The following is a 14,666-nucleotide window of genomic DNA, read 5'->3' on the forward strand; positions in this document are numbered from 1 at the left end:
GTGTAAATGCGATCGTGAGATCTAGTTCGTTAAGTCTTATCGTGAGATCATGAGGTGATGCTATCGTGGAGTCGGAGCTGGTTCGTTTCCTGGTTAGCTGCAGCGCTGCGACACTGGCTTGCAGGGAGGCTGGATGTGTTGGTCACGTGTCATATTTCTTGTCTATTTTAGGGAATAATTCAATGTCAAACATCTCGAAGAATGGATCGCAACACATTCCACAGGTCCTAACTATCACAAGCGAAAACTCCTGGCTTCATTTCTCAGCTCAGCCGAAAACCTTCTTACTAATGAGAACAATGCCATTGACCCATCGTTACAATTACTAAATTACAGAATTATGCACTCTGCCGGCCGCTACCGGCCGTCGGACCCTTTCTATCCCTAGGTGGATCCTGCGTCAATGGCATATGCCAAACCAGGTAGACACCCGATTCGAACATCCTTCGCATCAATGCATCTATGAGTCTGTCGGTGTGCGCATGTTCAGCTTGAATGAACGGTACCAGCGGCTGGTGTGCTAGGATATAACACACTCAACACAGTTTCAAATTTAGGAGAGCCTAAACGTCTCAAACTCTTAGTCTCGGGCGCTGGCTCCGAGACTATCAAACTCTCATGTTGCGTAATTGCAACATAACATTTTACTGAAACAAATATTAGTAAATGAGCATTTCAGTTCTTCCCTTGGAGTTTAGACAGAAAATTATCGTCAGAAACTGATTGTTATTAAGGGCTATTCAAGCGTTGAGTGGGATACGTTTTACCGTCCCGAACATTCCCAAGAATCACAGTTAATCAAGGCCAGTCTTTCTAAAGTTAGTCTAGCTTAGACGGGAGGGCCGATAGTAGACTACCCTAAATTCTACGTTTTGGGGCATATTAGCTATAGCTATATAGGCTTACAGCATATGTAGATTTATGTAAATGGATGTATTGAGATATAGCATATTTGCCTACTACGCTTCGACTCTCTCAAGGTCACCGCAACATCTAGCGATCTAATAGTTTAGGTATAGCAGAAGACATATATTTCTATTTAACAAAGTTAAACAAACCAGTAAACCAAATTCATCAAGCCGTCGTCATTTTTAAATTCGGCGTCAATGCGTCTTACAATTTTACAGATATCCAGATACACAAAATGGGCCATGCATAGAATCCGGATCCATCACCATCCTCAATTGTTCACAACGACCGATCCATTATATTACACTGTCAACAGTATGTATATGCAGATATTCTAATAAGAAATGCGTGCGGCATCAACATAAAACTTTACTCAGTTTTTAAATCACCATCAATATATACCGTCTTTGAATATATATAGACACCTAAGCTTCACTTCGCCTAGCTTACGAGACCGACATACCCTATTAGTAGATTCCCAAAACTAGTTTCAAGATCCAATCGTCATGTTTATTTGCTAACGATCTCGTAAATAAACTAACTTAAAACGTAGGTGGAAATAACTGTCCAGCATTCAGAATTAGGAAGATATGCTCACAGAAAAGCGGCATCGATACGTATCTATACAGCTATAGTAAGAGTATACTATACTATCACACAATCGAAAGGTTTAACAGACTTTCTATACTTACAGTACAAGCCCAAATCCTGTCTAAATTTCGGCTTGTATATGCCACTGACCTGTTTGTAAACCTGCTTTGGGTCCATTATTGACTGTCAATGGGTTTGGAAGGGCCAGAACAGTTTTAGATATTAATATATTGAAGTAAATTGATCATGATTATAGTACTTTGATCCATTTCTAAAAGTCCTTATAAAGAATTCAATTTTAGAGCCAATTTTTATCATAACTATACATATAATACCGCTTACAAAACTTGGTAACTAAAATTAAAGTGGAGATGCTGTGATACATCAAATTCAGAAAAGTGTAAACAGATATTGATGTCGGGCTTCAACCATCGCGCATCGTCAAGAATAATATTAGCCCATATACATAAATTGCATATATATATTGGCGATAGTAAATTAACACCCAATTGGGGAGTCTAGCGACGAGGCAAAGCTAGGCCAGTCCGATATCTAGTAAATTTACTCTCCAGTGAGGGCCGGGCGCCCAGTGCAGTCTAGATCTAGAGCATATGCAACATGTATACTCGGTATCCGTAGGGATTATGTGGGGTTGCATGAGAACTCCCTTACCTGCGCCTGACTCCCACAATGCACGCATTCACAATAGACCGCCAGACCCAGCCTCGGGACAATTTTGTAAAAAGGGCTTCCTAGACTCGGGATATTAACCGATAGCATCCGTAAGGCAGAGAGTCTACAGCTATAGTATACAAGGTATGTGTTGTCCAGCCCCACAACTGAATGATTACTATTTTTGATATTTCGTGGGTTGCCTGTTTGCGGCTCTGTTCGGGCCCGAAGATTTATAGGCCAGGACGTGCTGAACATGACGTGCAGGACGGCAGATTACACCAGTAGTACAGGTTGGACCATATGTGTATCATATCATATCATATCGTATCATACGGTACTATCATATGAGTCCCTTGAATTAATTAGGTGAGTAAAAGGTTCAGCTAGTAGGTCGTTCATGAGGGATAAACTTGACTCGAAAATGAGGAATTGAGGCTTCGGTAATATTAATAACGTTAAGCGGCGTGCTAACTGGAAAAGTATCATACTTGCATTGCCGCCTTGAGTTTCACGGGACGGGAAATAACCATTCCATTTGCATTCCATGTGCTCTCAGTTTTGATGGATGGACGGAGTATAGCGGCCAAAGTCAACATCTTTGTGGCTTCAAATATCAGACCATGTGCGTGCGTATGTATGCTAGCCGGTGCACTGCACTGCATTGACATTCTTCAGATAATATTGACCACTCAAAACTTCGCCAAATGGTCCCCCCTAGCTTGTGAAACTAAGTACTTTAGTTACTGATCCCGTAGGGTCGTACGAAAGAAGAGCTTCAAGAATTCGAAGCTAGCTAGTTAACAAATGTAAACGGGGGGGGTGTTAACGGATACCCGCATCAAACCTGCATCCAGCCACCCGTATGTATCATGTCAGTTCGCATAATTAAATATTTATCGGTATTATCAAGCTCAGTATCACCAGCCGATACCCGAACGGAGTTTCATAGGTAGGAAAAAGAAAAAGAAGAAGAAGAAGAAGAAAACTCCCTCAACAAAGAAATTAATGGATTTGTTACAAGATGGGATCATGATCAAGATCACCTGCAGCTGGCCTGCCTGGACGTGGAGATTTGACCCCTCATAACCGATGTGGGACTCGACTAACGTCTTTTTCGCTTTTCTAGAAGCCATAATTCGACGATCTTACGGTATTAATAGCGCAAGGCTGATAGTATACCCCCCCCTCACTTCTTCCATACCTCCGCAAAGGGAGGAAGTGTATACATAGTGTACTGGTAGTAGGTAGATGTAATGATGCATGCAAGTGGATAGCACCGCTACGGGCGACATCATATCCCAGGAACGGCGACAAAACCGCTTTGCTGCCTTCGAAAGCTCTCCACAGGGCGATCCACATTGTCAGTACGTGCAGCTCAAGCATTTCCCGCGACTACATACCACGGATTACCGTGAATAACCTTGAACAATCGGTTTGTCTATCTTTCCACAACTGTCTAATAAAAAATAAAAAAAGAACATGCTGTGTAAGTAGGGGTATCGTAAGATACACAGTAGATCTGAACATCCACTTCCATTTCAACTCTTAGCTTCCCACGTGAGGGGGAAAAATGGGCTCTAGCTTCGTTTTGCGAGCGAGCGAGCTCAAGGAACTTGTGCCTTTACCAACTGTTTGTTTGAATGTTTCAACCGGGCTCTACATACCTGGTTTAGAACCCATTACATGTTTTAGTTGGTGTTGCCTTGACCATGGAAATTAAACAAGTGATGAAGGGATTCCTGTTGGATCATCGATTTCAGGGTCTTGTATCCGATTGTCGAATCATGAACAGTGTATTAACCACCCCGCGCGACGTCGGTAGATAAACTAAACTCCGTAGATGGCGCTGATTCAGTTCTGTATATTTGGAATATCCTACTTTCAACCCCTCCAACAATTGAAACCGGTATAGTTTAATGTGCATGTATACATGTAGCGTCTTCTAAGTGGAAAAGCTTCGCGGGTTGGTCATAATTGACCTCATAAATACGAACTGTAAGGCTCAATCCAGTGACCATAATGGCTAGCACCAGCCTGAGGAGAATAATTAGGTGCAGATGAAATGGCGTTCGATGGCGCTGCAGCCTCAAATGCTTATATTGGATCATTAGTTACGTATGAAGTTACGACGTGACCCCTTCCTTTAGCGGATAAACGAAAGGGAAACGTTAACCGGGACCTTTTTTTTGAAAGCTTACAAGGGGGGTTTACCATACCGTTAATGGAATAAATGGAAAGACATTCCGACATGCACGGTGGATATTAATACGTCAAAGCTCTTTGGACGACCTGTTCGAAGCATGTAAGAAAAACGAAACCAAGCTGGAGTTAATTAACGTTTTTTTTCTATTGCGACTGAACTGACACATATGATACCCAACGGAAGACGAGATTAATAACCCTGCGGATTCGGAACCGATCTTAGGCAGCTTCCAGATTCAGGCACCTCATTCTTCTGCTTGCTTACCGATACGTGAAAGATACCAGCATAACCCAGTATATTCCTCCATTCTTTTCATAAAGTCACTCATGGAGTCGGTTATCGATCCCTTGAAGCATTAGTAATGACTAGCAACCGTTGGGGTAGTAGTCATATAAGACATCTTGATATCGACAAGCTTGCCCCCCTTCTCGCGAGCTTGGCTGCTCGAGGTCACAGAAGCAACTATAATACTAAAGAGGTTTTATAGTACTAAACTACCTCCTACAGGACGTATACCAAAGAGCACAAGGATCACAACTAGTACTAGCAGTCCTATCATATACTAGACTTTTACCCCTCGACCACGCGGCTGTGATATCAGACGAACGGGATTTCTTACTACTTCCTCATTTGGCATCGCACAGCTAGGTAACCCATATCATCGGGCGCAACGGGTTTGGAAAAAAGCCCCTCAATACTCCACATTGGTGGATTCATTGCCGGATTCATATGTTCATTTGTTCGTTTTTTTGGGGGTGTGATTTATGGTATAGACGCCATGAGAGTTCAAAAAAATAAGGGTATGTACATCAGTATCACGCGATGGTGCGCCGACTGTAAGAGTACCTTCACGAGATGGGATATACGTATTTGTAGTACCTACGAAAGAATGGAAATGGGGTCCATGTGTAACGCTTGTCCCACCGTAGAATAGCGTCTAGATGCAGTCGGAGAGTTATGATATGGTTGAACTGAATAATCCCCACGTCCTCTCTCTTCCTATTATTTCTTATTTCTCTTCCTCTTTTTAAAATTTTGTGTTTCCTTTACCCTGAAAGAAAAGGCGACAAGGATAATTGTCATGGGCGCGGGAAACGGGTCTGTTGGAGTTTCATGATGTTGTATGTGTAACTCTGTTTTTTATTTCGATTCCTTCTGTACAATGATTCGATACGTATACATGCAACAATAATCCGGTTCTTTCTCCTTCGACTCACCGGTTTTTGACTGCGAATGTTCATTGGTACTTGCCACTGAGGGGCTGGTGAGGTAGGTTAATGATGATCAGAACTTTTAAGGTACTTTGATGCCTTACAGGGACGTGACCCGAGGACGAACGTGACGAACGGTGTGGATGTAAAAAGATCGATAGACGAAACATGATCACGAATGACAGTTTTCCAGAAGAAGTGATGAAGTGGAGAGTCGAAAGAAAAAAAAAAAGGGAATTGACGGTATGTGCATGTAGCGCAGTGCAGTGCGGTGCAGTGCAGCATGCACCGTGAGGCTCAGCTTTGAGGTTTATCATCACCACCCTGGCCATCGAAGCAAACCAACCCAAAAACCTAATTAACTAAAGACCGAAAAGAAATCGGACAGTGTAGACCACAGTCCATAGTTAAAAAAAAAAAAAAACGGCTGCCTAATGGAACTGTCGCCCAAATTAACAGCTTGTGAGGTGAGAGGAAGAGAGGTTGGGTTTTGGACCAAGTATCGACCAGCGGAACCACCCACGAAACAAAGGGGAGAGGGTCAAGAAGGGTACCGAAGAAGCAAACATGGTTTATTAGTTACAACCACACCCCTCCTTCCTCGAAACTGGCAGCCTGAAGCTAAAATTTTCTCGTCATAAGCTGCTTGTGGTTGCTTTGGTGGGCTGTCATTATGAAGCGAATTGCAATATTCCCCATTACATAGTAAGTACCTACCGTACCTACATAACATTTGGGAGGGGCTTGACGGGTACTGGATAAAAAGCTTAGGGAATTTGACAGAACAGAAAAAAAAGAGCCCACACCCGCAAGTAGGCAGACATTCGGTCGCTGTATCATTACGTTCGGCGGAACAAAGCTGCAAAAGCCGTATTCCCTTTGGATGAGGTAGTAAGATCGCAGTCGCTGCCACCTACATTATGTTCTTTGCCAACGTTTACGGCATATGGTTCCCCAGTGAGGCGAAAGAATGAAAGAAGAAGAGGGGATCTGTCAAACAGGTAGAAGCGCTAAGCGTCGGCTGTGTCAACGGTTGGAGTTTTGGGATCGTAGAATGACGCATGGTTGAATTAACCCAACATTTGGAGATTGATATGGATATGGATACGGTATGGATATGGATATGGATATGGATATGGGTATCGGGTAGTCTTTTTTGGTTATGGATCTATCTGGGGAGATTAAGGCGCATACCTATATCTCGATTTAGCACTTCGGGGCGGACAGGTTGATTGCTTTCCTGCTTCACCTCGATCTTGCTTGTCATGGTCGTCTTTGTTTCTTGACCGCCTCTGTACTTATAACCCGACTCGCATTGATGTTAAGTCCATGAATCCATGCCGGGGTACGAAAAAAAAAATGGAACAATATCTTTTGGGGTCCAGAACAGCATCCTTTCGGAGTTCACATATTTGACCCAGCCCGTATTCTGTTCTGATACTCCTCGATTCAATTAATTATTCGTCTGCTTCTGCTTTTGTTTCTGCTTCTTTCCCCCAGGATTTCTTTTTTTTTTTTAAAAAAAAAAATCCACAATATACAAGTTCCTGTATCATCAAGAGACGACTTCTTGCCATTGCCGGGTGCATATTCGTCAGCTTGGATATATCTTTGGGTATTATCTGTTCGACTCCGCGCAATCCCTAGGAGCAGCTACCTAATCCGCCAGCGACACCAACGGATTTGGGGATAAGAGCCTCGTCAGCAGTTCCGTCAAGTTCATTTAGCTTTCCTTTTTTTTAAGCGTAGGGGACTGTCTGGTATAATCCTCATTCCAGTCCCTATTTCGCATTAGGACGGAATTATTATATAACAAAAAGCTTTTTTTAAAAAAAAATTAAAAAATTAAAAAAACCGACAAGCTAGGAGACAGCCTACTTGAAATATTCGACTGAGCAGCAGCATATTATACTATTCCGACTAATCGAATCCGAAAGACCGAGGGAAAAAAAAGTTTTCCGGTGTGTGTGTCTGTCTGGAGTAAGTACTTGAGAAAGAAGAAGATTGGAAAAGTATTTCCCCTGCATATACAATACCCAAGAGTACCTACATGCATGTATGTATGTCATGTACATACATTACAAGAAGTATGTACGGGAAGGACAAGTGCGGGTCTGAGTAAAAGTATTTCTCTCTCAGATCCCTAGCTCTCGGACTTCAACAGATTACAATCCGAGTAATATCGATCGTGCCTTGCATTTTATTATATTTCTGTTTCTTGAGATTTCAGTTCAAGCTCATGCATGAAATATTAAATTTCGCACTCTCCTCGAACCTCCATACTCCATACATAGTACAGTCAGTACCCCCCATTTGCATTTGCAATTGCAATTGCAGCTGCATCCCCCCAATAATATTAATAGCCTGCGGCACCATCACGCTAGTGCCCGATTGTTACATAGCAGCTGCAGAGTAGCAGCAGCGAGCAAGCAGGAACGGTTTCTTAGAGGCCGGAAACGTGGGACCAAGAAAAAAAGGCCTTCCCCAAACAGCAGCTTGCGCCTCTTCCCTTTTAATTCCTGGCCATTGCCCTTCCGCAAATCTCACCTGCTTTCCCTCCCACTCTTCTTCAATACATACATACATACATTCATACTTACTTACTTCAGACTTGCAATACTTCGCTCAGTATTGTCCCTTTTTTTGCTTGGATGTAAAATGCTTGCTTAACGCTTGCTTGCTTGCATGATCTATAAAATTTCTTTTGCTTGAAGCAAAGTAAATATATTTCCTTCCTTCCTCGATAGTCCATTATCGATCGTCTTCCCGAGCACACTATCTCGTTTCCCTCGAATAATCGCTGTTCACCGCTCTTACCTTTGCCGGACCCGGACCTTTGCCTCCCCTTGCTTGGAAGGTCGACCTCCCACATTCCGATCTCACGGGTCTGCCGGCCGCTTCTTTCTCTGACCTTTGCCCCTCATCTGCTGTTGCACTACAGTACGGTGCAGTGTGCTGGCAAGAAAACACCTCAGATCAGATCAGAGTTACTATTTCATCTCATCTCATCTTTTCCTCATTTTGATCCCCCTTGGATTCTTTTTTCTTTCTGTCTTTCTCAATTTTGTTTCCGTGTTCTTGGGTTCGTGCTAGTCCGGGTCATAAATTACAGATCACATATAGTACAGGGTGTTTCTGACTGAGGCCGAATATTAATAGACAGATACAGCAGACCCCCTTTCTTACGACCCTTTCACGTTTCTACCTACCTCCTTTATACATCTATCTATCTCTCTATCTATCTATCTATCTATCTCATAGTAATAGTATACCCTTGGACGACTGTTGCTGGGATATCGTTATCATTGGATGAAGAACTAGGCTCCGACATTCCGAGGTTATCTTCCAGCGAGCCTGCGAATCCGCCGGATTCTATTCCAATCCGATAGCGACAGCGACACTCGATCGACTTCGAGTTCACAGATCAGAGATCACTCTGCAATTTGCTATACGATATAGTCTACACTATACTTACGATATACACACACATACAAAATGTCTTCCCGGAGATCAGGAACCACAGTTGCCAAGAAGGAAGAAGTTAAGACCTCGTACGTATCAAAATTCCTATTCATGATTCATCCATATTTGACTCCATTCTATTCTATTAATATCTACATACTGACTGGAATTCCGCATGTGGCGCAGTTCGACGGTGCGGAGAAACTCCTTTGCAGGCCCTGACAAGCCCGCCAAACCGGAGGACCAGAAGAAAACCCCCAAATCGTATGCTCAGTTGCAGTTGCACGATCCCACAACACATCCCGCAACACATTGGACTTCTCCTTCTAACATGCATGGTTTCGAATATAGGGTTGGAGGAATCGACAGCTTGATCGCATCAGTTTCCAAGATTTCCATCTCGAAAGAGGACGACAAGACAATAGATGCTGCTGCGCCTAGAATTGTCTCGAATACAACAGTAGAAGTGGTTAAGACGGAAAAGAAGACTACTACAACATCATCGACGGAGACGACTACAGCTACGACGACGACGACGACGACGACGACGACGACACTTCCAAAGACCCTCGACGAAGATGACGACGAATTATCCACAAAGTCTCCAATTGTTGAAGATGTTACGGCCTCATATGTCTCCTCGATGAAGGAGATTCTGTCTTCGTTCGATAAGACTTTGCAACTTGATGAGCCTGCCGAGAAGAAGACCATTCTTTCTAGGTCGAAAGAGCCGGTCGTTGTTAAGAAGGAGAAGGATACTGCTTTGCCGCTCCCACGATTCTTGATCACCGGATCCGCTAGCGATGATGTTTCCAGAGCCCCAATGCCAAAGAGACGGACAATTCCAATCATGAAGAAGGAAGCATCTGATTCTGTCCAGTCGCCATCTTCGGTTACTCCAGCAGTCGGTGAGAAGGAATCTGAGAAGGACGACAAGACCGTCAGGTGTGCGCCATCGCCAGTTAGGGCCCAAGAACCTTTGCCAAAGGGCCGTGGCCGCTCCAAGACGAATCCAAATCCATTCGAGGAGGGAGATATCTCAAGATCATCTAAGCAGGCAACCCAGAGGAGAAGATTTGCTCAGAATACTAGCCCATACGGATGCAATCCTGCCGTCAACGTTCAAACTAACAGCTACGATGTTACTATCGACGATATCTTGGCTAGCCACCATCGCAATAGCATGTCTCAACTTGAACTTTACGGATTCCCAGAAATGACGTCGGCAGGCCTCAATCTTGGCCTTGATACTAGCCTTACCGGAAATGCCGACATCTACGCTTCCTTCTCTGCTTCTCCCACTCCGGAGTTGATTGATCCTAATGAGGTTGAGGCTGGCCTTGGTGTCTATTCTTCGCCAATCGCCCCTCTTACCCCTCCTTCGACTACAAACATCGACTTCTCCCAGAGTGCCTTGCATTCGCCATACAGATCTCCAAATGTCTACTATGCCACCAACAACATGCCGGTCACTCAGGGCTGGTCGGCTCAGGCCTCGACTATCGGTTCTCCCAGCGGATCCGCCATGTCCGTTCACTCTGCCACTCCGACTGGCTTGAATGCAGATGCGGTCATGGAAATGAAGCGTTTGATCCTTCTTCCATTGTCTCAGGACTCCTCTCTCCTCCAGTTCACACCTCTCATCGCCGCTGCCTCTATGCGCCTTGATGAAGGTCGCATCTCTTGCCTCCGTGATTTGGAGAAGTATCTTCTTTTCAGGTCTCAGGAAATGTCACCATCCCCTCAGACTTTCGTTCACTTCTGTGAAAAGTTCCTCTTCCGCTTCCAGAACGCCCTGGGCTCCATCGAGGCCGTTGGTGGTGACCTAGCTCGACCAAACGACACTCCTTACTATGATGGGTACTTCATGGACGTCCTTGCCCACCACAGAGAGGCCTTGCTCTCCCAGATGGTGTCTGTTTCTGCCGCCCAGGCTCCAGCTCCAGCTGTCACCATCCTCCAGCGTCCTGTCTCCAGCATCCACGGACCTCAAATGCCAAAGCCAATGGCACCACAGAATGGAATCCGCAAGATGTCGACCATGCACCGACCTCAGTCCAGTATCAACGAGAAGCTTCAGGAGCAGCTTCTTGCCGCTCTTGAACAGCGTGCTAGCATCCACGAGCTTGCCACTCTCGGTGGTCTCTTTGACATTCCTTCTCGGGACTTGCCAATCTCTCCCGTTTCCCAGCACCAGGATCTTGGTGGTTCTGATGACGGCTCTGACGACAACCAAGCTCGCATGAACCCTCTCCTCCACAAGCAGCGCAAAAAGTCCATCCAGAAGCCACAAGGCGGCCACGTCTGCCTTCACCGCGATGAGGATACCGGCGCCATCTGTGGCAAGAAATACAACCGCCCATGCGATCTCAAGAAGCACGGCAAGACCCACTCCCGTCCACACAAGTGCTCCGAGCCAACTTGCCTCTACCATGAGAAGGGGTTCCCAACCGAGAAGGAGCGTGATCGTCACGAGACCGACCGTCACAGCGAGTCTCCACAAATGTGGTACTGCGAGTTCCCACCCTGCCCCTACAAGTCCAAGCGCGAGAGCAACTGCAAACAGCACATGGAGAAGCAACATGACTATGTGTATGAACGCAGCAAGCACAACCCTCGCAACCCCAACGGAAACGCTGTCAAGAACCAGCAACCCGGTCGCAAGAACTCCGACACCCCAAAGTCTGCCACCAAGCCAAATGGTCCAGTTACTTCCATCTTCGACCATGGCATCTCGACCCCCCCACATGACGTCAACGCCTTTATGCCTACTCTCGATGAAACCAACGAGATGGCCAAGATTCAGCAGATGTACCTCTTGACCCCATCCCCGGATACCCCACAAACCTTCCGCAGCGGATCCGTCGATAGCACTGCTGATATCCAGCAACAAGGCGACCTCTCTGGCGTCTACAACAACAACTGGAACCAGTTCAACACCTGGCAGCAAATCCCCACCACCAATGGCGGCTGGATGGCCAACCCGGGGTTGATCGTGGAGTAAGCCAAGTCATAGACTTGTAATGAGGGGACGGTATACTATTCTCGAGGTGAACATTCGTGACTTAACTTAAAATTTTTTTAATATCCAAAAAAATTAATTATTGCTAGTCACTTCAGTGTTACACTCTCTATGAAAAAACGGGGACGAAGAGGGAGGAAATGATTCTCGTTTTTTCTTTTCCCCCTCCGGTCGAGGAGCAGGTGTTTTATCATTTTCCGTTCTTAGCCACGATGCATTCACCCGAAAAAAACAAGGAAAAGAATATATAAAAAAAATATCGCCTTTGTTTTCCGCCACCATGCTGCTGTTCTTTCAATATTCGATATCGCTTTTCAACTTGGGAGGGAATTTCAGCCTGGGAAACCAAGGGATGATTTTTTTTTTTGGACCATTTTCTTTTCTTCTTTTTTGACTTGACTTGACGGTGTTTGCGGCTTTGGATGGACACCATTGTAGGATCATTGGACTTTTCTGTTTGTGCCATTGATTCTACGTCACGCTCCTTGGGTCTCGCAGCTACCTCGGTACAGAGACCACCCCAATTTTTTTCTTGTCGAATTTCCTTTTTATTCCTTTTTATGTTTTTTTATTTCGAACAGACTGACATATCCTTCCCGCTTCTCTGTCTTTCATCTTATTGCTTTGATCTTAATATCGCGTATGTTTTGATTGTTATTGCTTCTCCAGCCGCGATCTGATTTTCTGTCTCTTTTTTCCACTCTATCCTTAACTTTTCTTCCCCGGAAGAAGAAAGGCAGTATTCATGTTCATTCGCTATGATACCCATGGATGCAATGAGGATACTACTCTCGCTTTTTTAATACTTATTTCACCTGTTTTGCATGTTTTGTCTTTTTTGGATTGTTTATTTTTATTTTATTTGATACTTTTCGTTGGAATGTTATGAAAGATACCACTGGGTGGGCGGGAATTGTACATGTAACCTTTTTCTTCTTCTTTTTTCTTTGGATATTTATTTTGATCGGTCTTTACTGGACTTGATTTTTTTTTTTTTTTTAAGTTTCGACTGTGTGAATCGATGGAGTGGAGGGAGCGACTTTTCTTGTTTTTGGATGATGATGCTGCTGGCCATGTAATTTTTGACTTTCTTTGAAGTTGTTAGTAGTTTAGTTCAGTAGTACTTTTGAGTTGAATGAAGTATAGTTCTTTATTGAAGATGCGCATATGTTGAACCTTGGTAGAAGCGTAGATAGATTTTTCCCTTGCTAGAGTGCTAGTTCTGGCAAATATCATCTATGCGCCTCGAGTCTTTATTTCGATATTCCTGGCTGATTGATTGTTCTATTTTGTTACTGTTTTAGACGGATGGATATCGGATTGTATATGGTGTCACGATCGATTATATTGTGTTGATTTTGTTATATATTTTGTATAGAGGATGTCGACGAAATGTATGGATATCTGTGAAGATGGCCCTGAATGTAAAATAGACTAATATTTTCGTTCGAGGTGAATCAAATTTAATACCTTTTGATGAGAATAACAGTTTAACTACAGTTGATTCTTTCTTCTGGTTTATATATTGATGTTGGTATATACATTAACTCAATGATGGTAAGCGAAGTAGTTCGATCCATGGAGTAAATCTATTTCTTCTTTCGTTCCCTTAAAAACATAGGAGGCAAATTAATATAAATGCCTATTAAACATATATATAAATCTAGATACCGGATAACTGTATGTAAACTCTGAGATCGATTGTGTAACAGATACACCGATTACGTTAGGACACCAGATTCAATGTGGGTTGTAATTGCATGTATGACGACTGGACTATTCCTGAGATAGTGCCAGAGGAAATGTCTGTAATGGCTCTTGTATTAATATTATCATACAGTTTCGTAAAGCCTAGGGTTAGGTCATACTTAGACGCCCTTGAAGGAATAGATTCATTATACGGACCATCTTATATTGAGTTATTACAGGATTTTCCTTCAAAATTCCTAGGGCCAGCAGCGTATGTGTAATTATTAATATATTCTTCAAGGCTGGTTTACGAAGAATATGGCACAGTAAAGTAAGGCTCAACCGGCTTTTACTTCTAAAGTAACCACGGCCCCCCCCCCAAATATTGGACTTTGCCGATTCCCGACGTTTTCTTCCGTACACAGGACTTAGGTCAGGGTAAAATGCAAAATTCCCTTCGAATTCTATTCAAACGGTAGGAGCAATCATCCAGGGAAATACTTGGCGCATTAATCGAAGGGCGCTTAAAGCCCGGATCCATGTCCTTGGGGGGAAACACCAGATCTTATAAATAGCACGGGATGACCCATCCGAATGGAACGATCCCCGATTGATCTGTTCGTTTGTATATCTACCACTTGTCCGATTTTTTACTGGTTAGCAGAAAGTTTGGTTATTTACTCGCTCGAATACAGCATGAAGGATAACAGTTGGTTTAGAGTGGTGATTTCGATACCGATTATTTGTTTTCTCCTTTCTTTTGCCTATGTGGCACAGCACGATGGCAACACCGTCCAAGAATTCCTGGGTTTTCGGAGGTCGTTCTCAATACTACGGTCGAAGGTGAAAAGAGCGGATAAGAGTCATGTTGTTCTACTTACTGATTTTGTAAGTCCTGGTCCGG

General features: G+C 43.9%; 1 protein-coding gene across 1 annotated transcript; it reads left to right on the plus strand.

Moving 5' to 3' along the window:
• Window positions 1-9,084: 9,084 nt before the first annotated feature.
• On the plus strand, window positions 9,085-12,055 carry AOL_s00007g134 (uncharacterized protein; the record flags this gene model as incomplete). The annotated part of the gene is made up of 3 exons (XM_011120035.1): window positions 9,085-9,140; window positions 9,238-9,315; window positions 9,403-12,055. 3 exons carry the CDS (start codon window positions 9,085-9,087, stop codon window positions 12,053-12,055), a joined length of 2,787 nt encoding a protein of 928 aa, XP_011118337.1.
• Between the last annotated feature and the right edge of the window lie 2,611 nt (window positions 12,056-14,666).

Source organism: Orbilia oligospora (assembly GCF_000225545.1).
Source record: "Orbilia oligospora ATCC 24927 unplaced genomic scaffold scaffold00007, whole genome shotgun sequence".
NCBI lineage: Eukaryota > Fungi > Ascomycota > Orbiliomycetes > Orbiliales > Orbiliaceae > Orbilia > Orbilia oligospora.